The 16,967-nt window shown below is 58.2% G+C and overlaps 1 protein-coding gene across 1 annotated transcript in view; it reads right to left on the reverse strand.

The window, feature by feature from the left end:
• The window catches only part of shroom4 (shroom family member 4), a 61,792-nt gene that overhangs the window by 35,106 nt on the left and 9,719 nt on the right, over nt 1-16,967 (reverse strand). Inside the window, exon 2 of the mRNA XM_072458745.1 lies at nt 27-178. Within this exon, the coding sequence (XP_072314846.1) occupies nt 27-178 (152 nt within the window). The remainder of the gene's footprint in view (nt 1-26; nt 179-16,967) is intronic.

Consider the following 16,967-nt stretch of genomic DNA (forward strand, 5'->3'; position numbering starts at 1 on the left):
TTCATTTGCATACGTGAGTGTTCTACCTGCGCACGGTGAGCTTCAGCACTCTGTAGGAACCTTTAATGAGGATGAGCGCCTCCTGTCTGCTGCCGAACAGAACTGTCCCATTGATGGTGATGAGCTCGTCTCCCACTCTGAGCCGCTGACACTGAGCCGCTTTCCCACCGGCTTCGATCTGAAACGACACGGTGAAACGACACGGTGAAACGACACGTGAAACGACACGTGAAACGACAAAACGACACGGTGAAACGACACGGTGAAACGACACGTGAAACGACAAGGTGAAACGACACGTGAAACGACACGTGAAACGACACGTGAAACGACACGTGAAACGACACGTAAAACGACAAAACGACACGGTGAAACGACACGGTGAAACGACACGGTAAAACGACACGGTGAAACGACACGGTGAAACGACGCGGTGAAACGACACGTGAAACGACACGTGAAACGACAAAACGACACGGTGAAACGACACGGTGAAACGACACGTGAAACGACACGTGAAACGACACGTGAAACGACACGTGAAACGACAAAACGACACGGGAAACGACACGTGAAACGACACGGTGAAACGACACGGTGAAACGACAAAACGACACGTGAAACAACAGGTGAAACGACACGTGAAACTGTGGAACTGTGTTTGTGGAACTGTGTGGAACGCTCTTCTGAACGCTCTTCTGAACGCTCTTCTGAACGCTCTTCTCAACGCTCTTCTCAACGCTCTTCTCAACGCTCTTCTGAACGCTCTTCTGAACGCTCTTCTGAACGCTCTTCTGAACGCTCTTCTGAACGCTCTTCTCAACGCTCTTCTCAACGCTCTTCTGAACGCTCTTCTGAACGCTCTTCTGAACGCTCTTCTGAACGCTCTTCTGAACGCTCTTCTCAACGCTCTTCTGAACGCTCTTCTGAACGCTCTTCTGAACGCTCTTCTGAACGCTCTTCTGAACGCTCTTCTCAACGCTCTTCTCAACGCTCTTCTGAACGCTCTTCTGAACGCTCTTCTGAACGCTCTTCTGAACGCTCTTCTCAACGCTCTTCTGAACGCTCTTCTGAACGCTCTTCTGAACGCTCTTCTGAACGCTCTTCTCAACGCTCTTCTGAACGCTCTTCTGAACGCTCTTCTGAACGCTCTTCTCAACGCTCTTCTGAACGCTCTTCTGAACGCTCTTCTGAACGCTCTTCTGAACGCTCTTCTGAACGCTCTTCTCAACGCTCTTCTGAACGCTCTTCTGAACGCTCTTCTGAACGCTCTTCTGAACGCTCTTCTGAACGCTCTTCTCAACGCTCTTCTCAACGCTCTTCTGAACGCTCTTCTGAACGCTCTTCTGAACGCTCTTCTGAACGCTCTTCTCAACGCTCTTCTCAACGCTCTTCTCAACGCTCTTCTGAACGCTCTTCTGAACGCTCTTCTGAACGCTCTTCTGAACGCTCTTCTGAACGCTCTTCTCAACGCTCTTCTCAACGCTCTTCTGAACGCTCTTCTGAACGCTCTTCTGAACGCTCTTCTGAACGCTCTTCTGAACGCTCTTCTCAACGCTCTTCTGAACGCTCTTCTGAACGCTCTTCTGAACGCTCTTCTGAACGCTCTTCTCAACGCTCTTCTCAACGCTCTTCTCAACGCTCTTCTGAACGCTCTTCTGAACGCTCTTCTGAACGCTCTTCTGAACGCTCTTCTCAACGCTCTTCTGAACGCTCTTCTGAACGCTCTTCTGAACCGGCAACAGGTCGTCGACCCCGCGCATCACACAAAAGTCTCTCTAAAGCAGTGGTCCCCAACCACCGGTCCGGGGACCGGTACCGGCCCACAACGCGTTTGCTACCGGGCCGCACAAGAACTGGAAATAATCTCTCAGTGAGACATCTTCTCCTACGTAACTTTGGCCTGTCACTCATGAATACTAATGAGCTCATGACACTAATGAGCTCATGACACTAATGAGCTCATGACACTAATGAGCTCATGACACTAATGAGCTCATGACACTAATGAGCTCATGACACTAATGAGCTCATGACACTAATGAGCTCATGACACTAATGAGCTCATGACACTAATGAGCTCATGACACTAATGAGCTCGTCTGTGGACGTATCATGAAAAGCCTGATAGGAAATTGCCAATGAAATCCAATAAATATATATAATAAATAATATATAATGAAGTATATTATATTCCTGCTCTGATACTGCATCATACATGATCCGTCATCGCGGATGCGTCGCATCAAACACGCTGCTCAAAAGGACACGTCTCCTGAGCCAGAATTCTGCAGCTGCTGCACGATCCCCTGTTTTTACTTTTACAAGAGTTTGAGCTGCTTCCTGTGTCGTGACGGCAACAAGACCAAACTACAGCAGACTGGATTAAACACACTGCGGGTGTCATTGTTCTCCATCAGTCTTACACGGGACCATGTCATGCACAGAAGCACGTGCAGGGCCCCTACAGCCTGTGGTGAGTTGTAATTTTTATGCACTTATTTTTGCCATATTTATGTGAAGAGCTTCCACCAGTCAGAAGAACTGTCCCTTATGTGACTCATATTCAGATCTTTTGGTCTGGAACACTTATTAATGTACAAACGCGTCTTTTCCGAGCTGAATCGAATGGAAGCCTAAGCCCCGCCCACTTCCGAGCAAGTTAACCTGACCGCGACATAAACTGGCACACCGCTCCGTGAAAATAAAACCTACATTATTCCGGTCCGTGGTGCAAAAAGGTTGGGGACCCCCTGAACTCGAGTCGTGGGAAACATGCTCGGGCCATGAGCGTCGCAAACGTCTCTAAAACCAGCGGGAGACTGAAACCTCGCATTAGCCAAAGGTCGAGCCGGGGAAAATCACTACTTTGTGACGGAGCGGTTTGGTTGGAAAGCGTTGGCCTCCGCCGCAGGATCATGGCGAGTGCGTTCCTGCCGTCGAGGGGGGAAAACTCTGCTCACGAGCCTCGTCTGCGGAGATGTTGTTTTAAGTCCAGGAGCAGGGGGCGAGGGAAACAGTGGCTCGTCTGTTCAGAGAAGACGTCCAGGATCACGAGGACGACCTGGAACAACCGCGTCATGTGGAACGCCGGGTCGACTTCGGGATGCGGCGGAACCAACCCGACTCGAGACGGGGCTAGTTTCGACCGACTAATCAAACGTGCGCGTAAATGTGGTGCTGAACGTGAAGCGGAACACGAAGCAGGAAGTGCAGATATGTCACTTTACACTCTTGTTTTGGGAGGTTTTACGCTTTATTATTGCAGTATTATTGTTAATTGAGATTTCTAAAGAGATGGAGAATATTTATGAATAAAGTCCATTATTAACCATTTGTATTAAATAATGTCACCGTCTTTGTGTTTCAGAGACATAACGACAGGGTTTGAATAAACGACGATCCCCATGGACTCATGGCAGACTTCACATCACTATTGATCAAACATGGAGCTTTCTCAATGAACACTTCAGAAAAAAAACATTCAGACAAAAACGGAGGAAAACCCAGATTCCGGCCGGGCGAGAGCCACAGAGCGTCCACTGTCCGCTCAGTGACACGGACGTAGTCAATTCAATACTTTGGTGGAAACGTCTGAAGTTTCTGGGGCTGAGGATGTTTTCAGAGGAGCAGGAATGTCTCTCCACGATGCGTTTGCCCTCGCCGGGCTCGTCCTGACACACCTCCATGATGCGTTTGCCCTCGCCGGGCTCGTCCTGACACACCTCCACCATGCGTTTGCCCTCGCCGGGCTCGTCCTGACACACCTCCACCATGCGTTTGCTCTCGCCGGGCTCGTCCTGACACACCTCCACCATGCGTTTGCCCTCGCCGGGCTCGTCCTGACACACGTCCATGATGCGTTTGCCCTCGCCGGGCTCGTCCTGACACACCTCCACCATGCATTTGCTCTCGCCGGGCTCGTCCTGACACACCTCCACGATGCGTTTGCCCTCGCCGGGCTCGTCCTGACACACCTCCACGATGCGTTTGCCCTCGCCGGGCTCGTCCTGACACATCTCCACGATGCGTTTGCCCTCGCCGGGCTCGTCCTGACACACCTCCACCATGCGTTTGCCCTCGCCGGGCTCGTCCTGACACACCTCCACGATGCGTTTGCTCTCGCCGGGCTCGTCCTGACACACCTCCATGATGCGTTTGCCCTCGCCGGGCTCGTCCTGACACACCTCCACGATGCGTTTGCCCTTGCCGGGCTCGTCCTGACACACCTTCACCATGCGTTTGCCCTCGCCGGGCTCGTCCTGACACACGTCCATGATGCGTTTGCCCTCGCCGGGCTCGTCCTGACACACCTCCACCATGCGTTTGCCCTCGCCGGGCTTGTCCTGACACACCTCCATGATGCGTTTGCCCTCGCCGGGCTCGTCCTGACACACCTCCACGATGCGTTTGCCCTTGCCGGGCTCGTCCTGACACACCTTCACCATGCGTTTGCCCTCGCCGGGCTCGTCCTGACACACGTCCATGATGCGTTTGCCCTCGCCGGGCTCGTCCTGACACACCTCCACCATGCGTTTGCCCTCGCCGGGCTCGTCCTGACACACGTCCATGATGCGTTTGCCCTCGCCGGGCTCGTCCTGACACACCTCCACCATGCGTTTGCCCTCGCCGGGCTCGTCCTGACACAACTCCACGATGCGTTTGCCCTCGCCGGGCTCGTCCTGACACACCTCCACCATGCGTTTGCCCTCGCCGGGCTCGTCCTGACACACCTCCACGATGCGTTTGCTCTCGCCGGGCTCGTCCTGACACACCTCCATGATGCGTTTGCCCTCGCCGGGCTCGTCCTGACACACCTCCACGATGCGTTTGCCCTTGCCGGGCTCGTCCTGACACACCTTCACCATGCGTTTGCCCTCGCCGGGCTCGTCCTGACACACGTCCATGATGCGTTTGCCCTCGCCGGGCTCGTCCTGACACACCTCCACCATGCGTTTGCCCTCGCCGGGCTTGTCCTGACACACCTCCATGATGCGTTTGCCCTCGCCGGGCTCGTCCTGACACACCTCCACGATGCGTTTGCCCTTGCCGGGCTCGTCCTGACACACCTTCACCATGCGTTTGCCCTCGCCGGGCTCGTCCTGACACACGTCCATGATGCGTTTGCCCTCGCCGGGCTCGTCCTGACACACCTCCACCATGCGTTTGCCCTCGCCGGGCTCGTCCTGACACACGTCCATGATGCGTTTGCCCTCGCCGGGCTCGTCCTGACACACCTCCACCATGCGTTTGCCCTCGCCGGGCTCGTCCTGACACACGTCCATGATGCGTTTGCCCTCGCCGGGCTCGTCCTGACACACCTCCACCATGCGTTTGCCCTCGCCGGGCTCGTCCTGACACACTGAGCAACAGCACCAAAACAAACCCCTGAGTCCTTCAGCATCTGGAGGAAGTAAACTCTATGCTACGGGTTTGTACCTCCTACATCTCAGCTAAACTTATGTCGTCCATGAAGCAAATACAGATAAATATATATAGCTAACTAAGCCCCGCCCTCATGCTAACTAAGCCCCGCCCTCATGCTAACTAAGCCCCGCCCTCATGCTGACTAAGCCCCGCCCTCATGCTGACTAAGCCCCGCCCTCATGCTGACTAAGCCCCGTCCTCATGCTAATGCTACACAGCCTTCAGAGCCCACATGGTACAGGTAACGACGCCCTAAAAGTCACGATTCTTTATTTATTCCTTATTTAGTTTATTTCAGTGGAAACTAAGATGCTAAAAGAAAGTTCTTCATTACGATAACGAGTCTGAAACATGTTTGTGAAAGTTAAATAATAATCCATAAATTATACAATTAAAGGAACAGAACATGAACCCATGTTCTGGGCCGGGCTTCATGTTCTGGGCCGCGCTTCATGTTCTGGGCCGCGCTTCATGTTCTGGGCCGCGCTTCATGTTCTGGGCCGCGCTTCATGTTCTGGGCCGGGCTTCATGTTCTGGGCCGCGCTTCATGTCCCGTGAGCCGTGCTTCGTGTTCTGGGCCGTGCTTCATGTCCCGTGAGCCGGTCCACACAAAAGGGTCTTTATGACCTCAAACCGCCGTCGGAAAAATGTGTCTCTGGGGCCGAGGCGCATTCTTGAGATTCGGGAATCAAAATGGCACAAATCTGTCATTTCGGGAGTAAAAACAGCAACTCTCGCTGTGTCACGTGACGCTCGTTTAGTCTCCGCCCTCTCGCTGTGTCACGTGACGCTCGTTAAGTCTCCGCCCTCTCGCTGTGTCACGTGACGCTCGTTAAGTCTCCGCCCTCTCGCTGTGTCACGTGACGCCCGTTAAGTCTCCGCCCTCTCGCTGTGTCACGTGACGCTCGTTAAGTCTCCGCCCTCTCGCTGTGTCACGTGACGCTCGTTAAGTCTCCGCCCTCTCGCTGTGTCACGTGACGCCCGTTAAGTCTCCGCCCTCTCGCTGTGTCACGTGACGCTCGTTAAGTCTCCGCCCTCTCGCTGTGTCACGTGACGCTCGTGTAGTCTCCGCCCTCTCGCTGTGTCACGCGACGCCCGTTAAGTCTCCGCCCTCTCGCTGTGTCACGTGACGCCCGTTAAGTCTCCGCCCTCTCGCTGTGTCACGTGACGCTCGTTAAGTCTCCGCCCTCTCGCTGTGTCACGTGACGCTCGTTAATTCTCTGCCCTCTCGCTGTGTCACGTGACGCTCGTTAAGTCTCCGCCCTCTCGCTGTGTCACGTGCAATCGTTTAGTCTCCGCCCTCTCGCTGTGTCACGTGACGCTCGTTAAGTCTCCGCCCTCTCGCTGTGTCACGTGACGCTCGTTAAGTCTCCGCCCTCTCGCTGTGTCACGTGACGCTCGTTAAGTCTCCGCCCTCTCGCTGTGTCACGTGACGCTCGTTTAGTCTCCGCCCTCTCGCTGTGTCACGTGACGCTCGTTTAGTCTCCGCCCTCTAGTGTGTCACGTGATGCTCGTTTAGTCTCCGCCCTCTCGCTGTGTCACGTGACGCTCGTTTAGTCTCCGCCCTCTCGCTGTGTCACGTGACGCTCGTTAAGTCTCCGCCCTCTCGCTATGTCACGTGACGCTCGTTAAGTCTCCGCCCTCTCGCTGTGTCACGTGACGCTCGTTAAGTCTCCGCCCTCTCGCTGTGTCACGTGACGCTCGTTAAGTCTCCGCCCTCTCGCTGTGTCACGTGACGCTCGTTAAGTCTCCGCCCTCTCGCTGTGTCACGTGACGCCCGTTAAGTCTCCGCCCTCTCGCTGTGTCACGTGACGCCCGTTAAGTCTCCGCCCTCTCGCTGTGTCACGTGACGCTCGTTAAGTCTCCGTCCCTCTCGCTGTGTCACGTGACGCTCGTTAAGTCTCCGCCCTCTCGCTGTGTCACGTGACGCCCGTTTAGTCTCCGCCCCCTCGCTGTGTCACGTGACGCTCGTTTAGTCTCCGCCCTCTAGTGTGTCACGTGATGCTCGTTTAGTCTCCGCCCTCTCGCTGTGTCACGTGACGCTCGTTTAGTCTCCGCCCTCTCGCTGTGTCACGTGACGCTCGTTAAGTCTCCGCCCTCTCGCTGTGTCACGTGACGCTAGTTAAGTCTCCGCCCTCTCGCTGTGTCACGTGACGCCCGTTAAGTCTCCGCCCTCTCGCTGTGTCACGTGACGCTCGTTTAGTCTCCGTCCCTCTCGCTGTGTCACGTGACGCTCGTTAAGTGTCCGCCCTCTCGCTGTGTCACGTGACGCTCGTTAAGTCTCCGCCCTCTCCCTGTGTCACGTGACGCAGGTTAAGTCTCCGCCCTCTCGCTGTGTCACGTGACGCTCGTTAAGTCTCCGCCCTCTCGCTGTGTCACGTGACGATTGTTAAGTCTCCGTCCTCTGGCTGTGTCACGTGACGCCCGTTAAGTCTCCGCCCTCTCGCTGTGTCACGTGACGCTCGTTTAGTCTCCGCCCTCTCGCTGTGTCACGTGACGCCCGTTAAGTCTCCGCCCTCTCGCTGTGTCGCGTGACGCTCGTTAAGTCTCCGCCCTCTCGCTGTGTCGCGTGACGCTCGTTAAGTCTCCGCCCTCTCGCTGTGACGTGACGCCCGTTAAGTCTCCGCCCTCTCGCTGTGTCACGTGACGCTCGTTAAGTCTCCGCCCTTTCGCTGTGTCACGTGACGCTCGTTAAGTCTCCGTCCTCTCGCTGTGTCACGTGACGCTCGTTAAGTCTCCGTCCCTCTCGCTGTGTCACGTGACGCTCGTTAAGTCTCCGCCCTCTCGCTGTGTCACGTGACGCTCGTTAAGTCTCCGCCCTCTCGCTGTGTCACGTGACGCTCGTTAAGTCTCCGCCCTCTCGCTGTGTCACGTGACGCTCGTTAAGTCTCCGTCCTCTCGCTGTGTCGCGTGACGCTCGTTAAGTCTCCGCCCTCTCGCTGTGTCGCGTGACGCTCGTTAAGTCTCCGTCCCTCTCGCTGTGTCGCGTGACGCTCGTTAAGTCTCCGCCCTCTCGCTGTGTCGCGTGACGCTCGTTAAGTCTCCGCCCTCTCGCTGTGTCGCGTGACGCTCGTTTAGTCTCCGCCCTCTCGCTGTGTCGCGTGACGCTCGTTAAGTCTCCGCCCTCTCGCTGTGTCGCGTGACGCTCGTTAAGTCTCCGCCCTCTCGCTGTGTCACGTGACGCCCGTTAAGTCTCCGCCCTCTCGCTGTCACGTGACGCCCGTTAAGTCTCCGCCCTCTCGCTGTCACGTGACGCCCGTTAAGTCTCCGCCCTCTCGCTGTGTCACGTGACGCCCGTTTAGTCTCCGCCCTCTCGCTGTGTCACGTGACGCTCGTTTAGTCTCCGCCCTCTCGCTGTGTCACGTGACGCTCGTTTAGTCTCCGCCCTCTCGCTGTGTCACGTGACGCCCGTTAAGTCTCCGCCCTCTCGCTGTGTCACGTGACGCTCGTTAAGTCTCCGCCCTCTCGCTGTGTCACGTGACGCCCGTTAAGTCTCCGCCCTCTCGCTGTGTCACGTGACGCCCGTTAAGTCTCCGTCCTCTCGCTGTGTCACGTGACGCTCGTTAAGTCTCCGCCCTCTCGCTGTGTCACGTGACGCTCGTTAAGTCTCCGTCCCTCTCGCTGTGTCACGTGACGCTCGTTTAGTCTCCGCCCTCTCGCTGTGTCACGTGACGCTCGTTAAGTCTCCGTCCCTCTCGCTGTGTCACGTGACGCTCGTTAAGTCTCCGCCCTCTCGCTGTGTCACGTGACGCTCGTTTAGTCTCCGCCCTCTCGCTGTGTCACGTGACGCTCGTTAAGTCTCCGCCCTCTCGCTGTGTCACGTGACGCTCGTTAAGTCTCCGCCCTCTCGCTGTGTCACGTGACGCCCGTTAAGTCTCCGCCCTCTCGCTGTGTCACGTGACGCTCGTTAAGTCTCCGCCCTCTCGCTGTGTCACGTGACGCTCGTTAAGTCTCCGCCCTCTCGCTGTGTCACGTGACGCCCGTTAAGTCTCCGCCCTCTCGCTGTGTCACGTGACGCTCGTTAAGTCTCCGCCCTCTCGCTGTGTCACGTGACGCTCGTGTAGTCTCCGCCCTCTCGCTGTGTCACGCGACGCCCGTTAAGTCTCCGCCCTCTCGCTGTGTCACGTGACGCCCGTTAAGTCTCCGCCCTCTCGCTGTGTCACGTGACGCTCGTTAAGTCTCCGCCCTCTCGCTGTGTCACGTGACGCTCGTTAATTCTCTGCCCTCTCGCTGTGTCACGTGACGCTCGTTAAGTCTCCGCCCTCTCGCTGTGTCACGTGCAATCGTTTAGTCTCCGCCCTCTCGCTGTGTCACGTGACGCTCGTTAAGTCTCCGCCCTCTCGCTGTGTCACGTGACGCTCGTTAAGTCTCCGCCCTCTCGCTGTGTCACGTGACGCTCGTTAAGTCTCCGCCCTCTCGCTGTGTCACGTGACGCTCGTTTAGTCTCCGCCCTCTCGCTGTGTCACGTGACGCTCGTTTAGTCTCCGCCCTCTAGTGTGTCACGTGATGCTCGTTTAGTCTCCGCCCTCTCGCTGTGTCACGTGACGCTCGTTTAGTCTCCGCCCTCTCGCTGTGTCACGTGACGCTCGTTAAGTCTCCGCCCTCTCGCTATGTCACGTGACGCTCGTTAAGTCTCCGCCCTCTCGCTGTGTCACGTGACGCTCGTTAAGTCTCCGCCCTCTCGCTGTGTCACGTGACGCTCGTTAAGTCTCCGCCCTCTCGCTGTGTCACGTGACGCTCGTTAAGTCTCCGCCCTCTCGCTGTGTCACGTGACGCCCGTTAAGTCTCCGCCCTCTCGCTGTGTCACGTGACGCCCGTTAAGTCTCCGCCCTCTCGCTGTGTCACGTGACGCTCGTTAAGTCTCCGTCCCTCTCGCTGTGTCACGTGACGCTCGTTAAGTCTCCGCCCTCTCGCTGTGTCACGTGACGCCCGTTTAGTCTCCGCCCCCTCGCTGTGTCACGTGACGCTCGTTTAGTCTCCGCCCTCTAGTGTGTCACGTGATGCTCGTTTAGTCTCCGCCCTCTCGCTGTGTCACGTGACGCTCGTTTAGTCTCCGCCCTCTCGCTGTGTCACGTGACGCTCGTTAAGTCTCCGCCCTCTCGCTGTGTCACGTGACGCTAGTTAAGTCTCCGCCCTCTCGCTGTGTCACGTGACGCCCGTTAAGTCTCCGCCCTCTCGCTGTGTCACGTGACGCTCGTTTAGTCTCCGTCCCTCTCGCTGTGTCACGTGACGCTCGTTAAGTGTCCGCCCTCTCGCTGTGTCACGTGACGCTCGTTAAGTCTCCGCCCTCTCGCTGTGTCACGTGACGCAGGTTAAGTCTCCGCCCTCTCGCTGTGTCACGTGACGCTCGTTAAGTCTCCGCCCTCTCGCTGTGTCACGTGACGATTGTTAAGTCTCCGTCCTCTGGCTGTGTCACGTGACGCCCGTTAAGTCTCCGCCCTCTCGCTGTGTCACGTGACGCTCGTTTAGTCTCCGCCCTCTCGCTGTGTCACGTGACGCCCGTTAAGTCTCCGCCCTCTCGCTGTGTCGCGTGACGCTCGTTAAGTCTCCGCCCTCTCGCTGTGTCGCGTGACGCTCGTTAAGTCTCCGCCCTCTCGCTGTGACGTGACGCCCGTTAAGTCTCCGCCCTCTCGCTGTGTCACGTGACGCTCGTTAAGTCTCCGCCCTCTCGCTGTGTCACGTGACGCTCGTTAAGTCTCCGTCCTCTCGCTGTGTCACGTGACGCTCGTTAAGTCTCCGTCCCTCTCGCTGTGTCACGTGACGCTCGTTAAGTCTCCGCCCTCTCGCTGTGTCACGTGACGCTCGTTAAGTCTCCGCCCTCTCGCTGTGTCACGTGACGCTCGTTAAGTCTCCGCCCTCTCGCTGTGTCACGTGACGCTCGTTTAGTCTCCGCCCTCTCGCTGTGTCACGTGACGCCCGTTAAGTCTCCGCCCTCTCGCTGTGTCGCGTGACGCTCGTTAAGTCTCCGCCCTCTCGCTGTGTCGCGTGACGCTCGTTAAGTCTCCGCCCTCTCGCTGTGACGTGACGCCCGTTAAGTCTCCGCCCTCTCGCTGTGTCACGTGACGCTCGTTAAGTCTCCGCCCTCTCGCTGTGTCACGTGACGCTCGTTAAGTCTCCGTCCTCTCGCTGTGTCACGTGACGCTCGTTAAGTCTCCGTCCCTCTCGCTGTGTCACGTGACGCTCGTTAAGTCTCCGCCCTCTCGCTGTGTCACGTGACGCTCGTTAAGTCTCCGCCCTCTCGCTGTGTCACGTGACGCTCGTTAAGTCTCCGCCCTCTCGCTGTGTCGCGTGACGCTCGTTAAGTCTCCGTCCTCTCGCTGTGTCGCGTGACGCTCGTTAAGTCTCCGCCCTCTCGCTGTGTCGCGTGACGCTCGTTAAGTCTCCGTCCCTCTCGCTGTGTCGCGTGACGCTCGTTAAGTCTCCGTCCCTCTCGCTGTGTCGCGTGACGCTCGTTAAGTCTCCGCCCTCTCGCTGTGTCGCGTGACGCTCGTTAAGTCTCCGCCCTCTCGCTGTGTCGCGTGACGCTCGTTTAGTCTCCGCCCTCTCGCTGTGTCGCGTGACGCTCGTTAAGTCTCCGCCCTCTCGCTGTGTCACGTGACGCTCGTTAAGTCTCCGCCCTCTCGCTGTGTCACGTGACGCCCGTTAAGTCTCCGCCCTCTCGCTGTCACGTGACGCCCGTTAAGTCTCCGCCCTCTCGCTGTGTCACGTGACGCCCGTTTAGTCTCCGCCCTCTCGCTGTGTCACGTGACGCTCGTTTAGTCTCCGCCCTCTCGCTGTGTCACGTGACGCTCGTTTAGTCTCCGCCCTCTCGCTGTGTCACGTGACGCCCGTTAAGTCTCCGCCCTCTCGCTGTGTCACGTGACGCCCGTTAAGTCTCCGCCCTCTCGCTGTGTCACGTGACGCCCGTTAAGTCTCCGCCCTCTCGCTGTGTCACGTGACGCCCGTTAAGTCTCCGTCCTCTCGCTGTGTCACGTGACGCCCGTTAAGTCTCCGCCCTCTCGCTGTGTCACGTGACGCTCGTTAAGTCTCCGTCCCTCTCGCTGTGTCACGTGACGCTCGTTTAGTCTCCGCCCTCTCGCTGTGTCACGTGACGCTCGTTAAGTCTCCGTCCCTCTCGCTGTGTCACGTGACGCTCGTTAAGTCTCCGCCCTCTCGCTGTGTCACGTGACGCTCGTTTAGTCTCCGCCCTCTCGCTGTGTCACGTGACGCTCGTTAAGTCTCCGCCCTCTCGCTGTGTCACGTGACGCCCGTTTAGTCTCCGCCCTCTCGCTGTGTCACGTGACGCTCGTTAAGTCTCCGCCCTCTCGCTGTGTCACGTGACGCTCGTTAAGTCTCCGCCCTCTCGCTGTGTCACGTGACGCTCGTTTAGTCTCCGCCCTCTCGCTGTGTCACGTGACGCTCGTTAAGTCTCCCGCCTCTCGCGTGTCGACGTGACGCTCGTAGCTCCTCAAGTCGCTGTGTCACGTGACGCTCTGTTACGGAGTCGGGTCTCCGTCCTCTCGCTGTGTCGCGTGACGCAGGTTAAGTCTCCGCCCTCTCGCTGTGTCGCGTGACGCTCGTTAAGTCTCCGTCCCTCTCGCTGTGTCGGCGTGCCGCTCGTTAACGTCTCTCGCTGTGTCGCGTGACGCTCGTTTAGTCTCCGCCCTCTCGCTGTGTCACGTGACGCTCGTTAAGTCTCCGCCCTCTCGCTGTGTCACGTGACGCTCGTTAAGTCTCCGCCCTCTCGCTGTGTCACGTGACGCCCGTTAAGTCTCCGCCCTCTCGCTGTCACGTGACGCCCGTTAAGTCTCCGCCCTCTCGCTGTGTCACGTGACGCCCGTTTAGTCTCCGCCCTCTCGCTGTGTCACGTGACGCTCGTTTAGTCTCCGCCCTCTCGCTGTGTCACGTGACGCTCGTTTAGTCTCCGCCCTCTCGCTGTGTCACGTGACGCCCGTTAAGTCTCCGCCCTCTCGCTGTGTCACGTGACGCTCGTTAAGTCTCCGCCCTCTCGCTGTGTCACGTGACGCCCGTTAAGTCTCCGCCCTCTCGCTGTGTCACGTGACGCCCGTTAAGTCTCCGTCCTCTCGCTGTGTCACGTGACGCTCGTTAAGTCTCCGCCCTCTCGCTGTGTCACGTGACGCTCGTTAAGTCTCCGTCCCTCTCGCTGTGTCACGTGACGCTCGTTTAGTCTCCGCCCTCTCGCTGTGTCACGTGACGCTCGTTAAGTCTCCGTCCCTCTCGCTGTGTCACGTGACGCTCGTTAAGTCTCCGCCCTCTCGCTGTGTCACGTGACGCTCGTTTAGTCTCCGCCCTCTCGCTGTGTCACGTGACGCTCGTTAAGTCTCCGCCCTCTCGCTGTGTCACGTGACGCTCGTTAAGTCTCCGCCCTCTCGCTGTGTCACGTGACGCCCGTTTAGTCTCCGCCCTCTCGCTGTGTCACGTGACGCTCGTTAAGTCTCCGCCCTCTCGCTGTGTCACGTGACGCTCGTTAAGTCTCCGCCCTCTCGCTGTGTCACGTGACGCTCGTTTAGTCTCCGCCCTCTCGCTGTGTCACGTGACGCTCGTTAAGTCTCCGCCCTCTCGCTGTGTCACGTGACGCTCGTTAAGTCTCCGCCCTCTCGCTGTGTCACGTGACGCTCGTTAAGTCTCCGTCCTCTCGCTGTGTCACGTGACGCAGGTTAAGTCTCCGCCCTCTCGCTGTGTCGCGTGACGCTCGTTAAGTCTCCGCCCTCTCGCTGTGTCGCGTGACGCTCGTTAAGTCTCCGCCCTCTCGCTGTGTCGCGTGACGCTCGTTTAGTCTCCGCCCTCTCGCTGTGTCGCGTGACGCTCGTTAAGTCTCCGCCCTCTCGCTGTGTCGCGTGACGCTCGTTAAGTCTCCGCCCTCTCGCTGTGTCGCGTGACGCCCGTTAAGTCTCCGCCCTCTCGCTGTCACGTGACGCCCGTTTAGTCTCCGCCCTCTCGCTGTGTCACGTGACGCTCGTTAAGTCTCCGCCCTCTCGCTGTGTCACGTGACGCTCGTTAAGTCTCCGCCCTCTCGCTGTGTCACGTGACGCTCGTTAAGTCTCCGTCCTCTCGCTGTGTCACGTGACGCTCGTTAAGTCTCCGTCCCTCTCGCTGTGTCACGTGACGCTCGTTAAGTCTCCGCCCTCTCGCTGTGTCACGTGACGCTTGTTTAGTCTCCGCCCTCTCGCTGTGTCACGTGACGCCCGTTAAGTCTCCGCCCTCTCGCTGTGTCGCGTGACGCTCGTTAAGTCTCCGCCCTCTCGCTGTGTCGCGTGACGCTCGTTAAGTCTCCGCCCTCTCGCTGTGTCGCGTGACGCCCGTTTAGTCTCCGCCCTCTCGCTGTGTCACGTGACGCTCGTTAAGTCTCCGCCCTCTCGCTGTGTCACGTGACGCTCGTTAAGTCTCCGCCCTCTCGCTGTGTCACGTGACGCTCGTTTAGTCTCCGCCCTCTCGCTGTGTCACGTGTTGCTCGTTAAGTCTCCGCCCTCTCGCTGTGTCACGTGACGCTCGTTAAGTCTCCGCCCTCTCGCTGTGTCACGTGACGCTCGTTAAGTCTCCGTCCTCTCGCTGTGTCACGTGACGCAGGTTAAGTCTCCGCCCTCTCGCTGTGTCACGTGACGCTCGTTAAGTCTCCGTCCTCTCGCTGTGTCACGTGACGCAGGTTAAGTCTCCGCCCTCTCGCTGTGTCGCGTGACGCTCGTTAAGTCTCCGCCCTCTCGCTGTGTCGCGTGACGCTCGTTAAGTCTCCGCCCTCTCGCTGTGTCACGTGACGCTCGTTTAGTCTCCGCCCTCTCGCTGTGTCACGTGACGCTCGTTAAGTCTCCGCCCTCTCGCTGTGTCACGTGACGCTCGTTAAGTCTCCGCCCTCTCGCTGTGTCACGTGACGCCCGTTAAGTCTCCGCCCTCTCGCTGTGTCACGTGACGCTCGTTAAGTCTCCGCCCTCTCGCTGTGTCACGTGACGCTCGTTTAGTCTCCGCCCTCTCGCTGTGTCACGTGACGCTCGTTAAGTCTCCGCCCTCTCGCTGTGTCACGTGACGCTCGTTTAGTCTCCGCCCTCTCGCTGTGTCACGTGACGCTCGTTAAGTCTCCGCCCTCTCGCTGTGTCACGTGACGCTCGTTTAGTCTCCGCCCTCTCGCTGTGTCACGTGACGCTCGTTTAGTCTCCGCCCTCTCGCTGTGTCACGTGACGCTCGTTTAGTCTCCGCCCTCTCGCTGTGTCACGTGACGCTCGTTAAGTCTCCGCCCTCTCGCTGTGTCACGTGACGCTCGTTAAGTCTCCGTCCTCTCGCTGTGTCACGTGACGCAGGTTAAGTCTCCGCCCTCTCGCTGTGTCGCGTGACGCTCGTTAAGTCTCCGCCCTCTCGCTGTGTCGCGTGACGCTCGTTAAGTCTCCGCCCTCTCGCTGTGTCGCGTGACGCTCGTTTAGTCTCCGCCCTCTCGCTGTGTCGCGTGACGCTCGTTAAGTCTCCGCCCTCTCGCTGTGTCGCGTGACGCTCGTTAAGTCTCCGCCCTCTCGCTGTGTCACGTGACGCCCGTTAAGTCTCCGCCCTCTCGCTGTGTCACGTGACGCTCGTTAAGTCTCCGCCCTCTCGCTGTGTCACGTGACGCTCGTTTAGTCTCCGCCCTCTCGCTGTGTCACGTGACGCTCGTTAAGTCTCCGCCCTCTCGCTGTGTCGCGTGACGCTCGTTTAGTCTCCGCCCTCTCGCTGTGTCACGTGACGCTCGTTAAGTCTCCGTCCTCTCGCTGTGTCACGTGACGCTCGTTTAGTCTCCGCCCTCTCGCTGTGTCACGTGACGCTCGTTTAGTCTCCGCCCTCTCGCTGTGTCACGTGACGCTCGTTTAGTCTCCGCCCTCTCGCTGTGTCACGTGACGCTCGTTTAGTCTCCGCCCTCTCGCTGTGTCACGTGACGCTCGTTAAGTCTCCGCCCTCTCGCTGTGTCACGTGACGCTCGTTTAGTCTCCGCCCTCTCGCTGTGTCACGTGACGCCCGTTAAGTCTCCGCCCTCTCGCTGTGTCACGTGACGCTCGTTAAGTCTCCGCCCTCTCGCTGTGTCACGTGACGCCCGTTAAGTCTCCGCCCTCTCGCTGTGTCACGTGACGCCCGTTTAGTCTCCGCCCTCTCGCTGTGTCACGTGACGCTCGTTAAGTCTCCGCCCTCTCGCTGTGTCACGTGACGCTCGTTAAGTCTCCGTCCCTCTCGCTGTGTCACGTGACGCTCGTTAAGTCTCCGCCCTCTCGCTGTGTCACGTTACGCTCGTTTAGTCTCCGCCCTCTCGCTGTGTCACGTGACGCTCGTTAAGTCTCCGCCCTCTCGCTGTGTCACGTGACGCTCGTTAAGTCTCCGCCCTCTCGCTGTGTCACGTGACGCTCGTTAAGTCACCGTCCCTCTCGCTGTGTCACGTGACGCTCGTTAAGTCTCCGTTCCTCTCGCTGTGTCACGTGACGCTCGTTAAGTCTCCGTCCCTCTCGCTGTGTCACGTGACGCTCGTTTAGTCTCCGCCCTCTCGCTGTGTCACGTGACGCTCGTTAAGTCTCCGCCCTCTCGCTGTGTCACGT

Source organism: Eucyclogobius newberryi, unplaced genomic scaffold (assembly GCF_026437365.1).
Source record: "Eucyclogobius newberryi isolate DKJ021-1_F unplaced genomic scaffold, fEucNew1.0.hap1 SCAF_22, whole genome shotgun sequence".
Classification (NCBI taxonomy): Eukaryota; Metazoa; Chordata; class Actinopteri; order Gobiiformes; family Gobiidae; genus Eucyclogobius; species Eucyclogobius newberryi.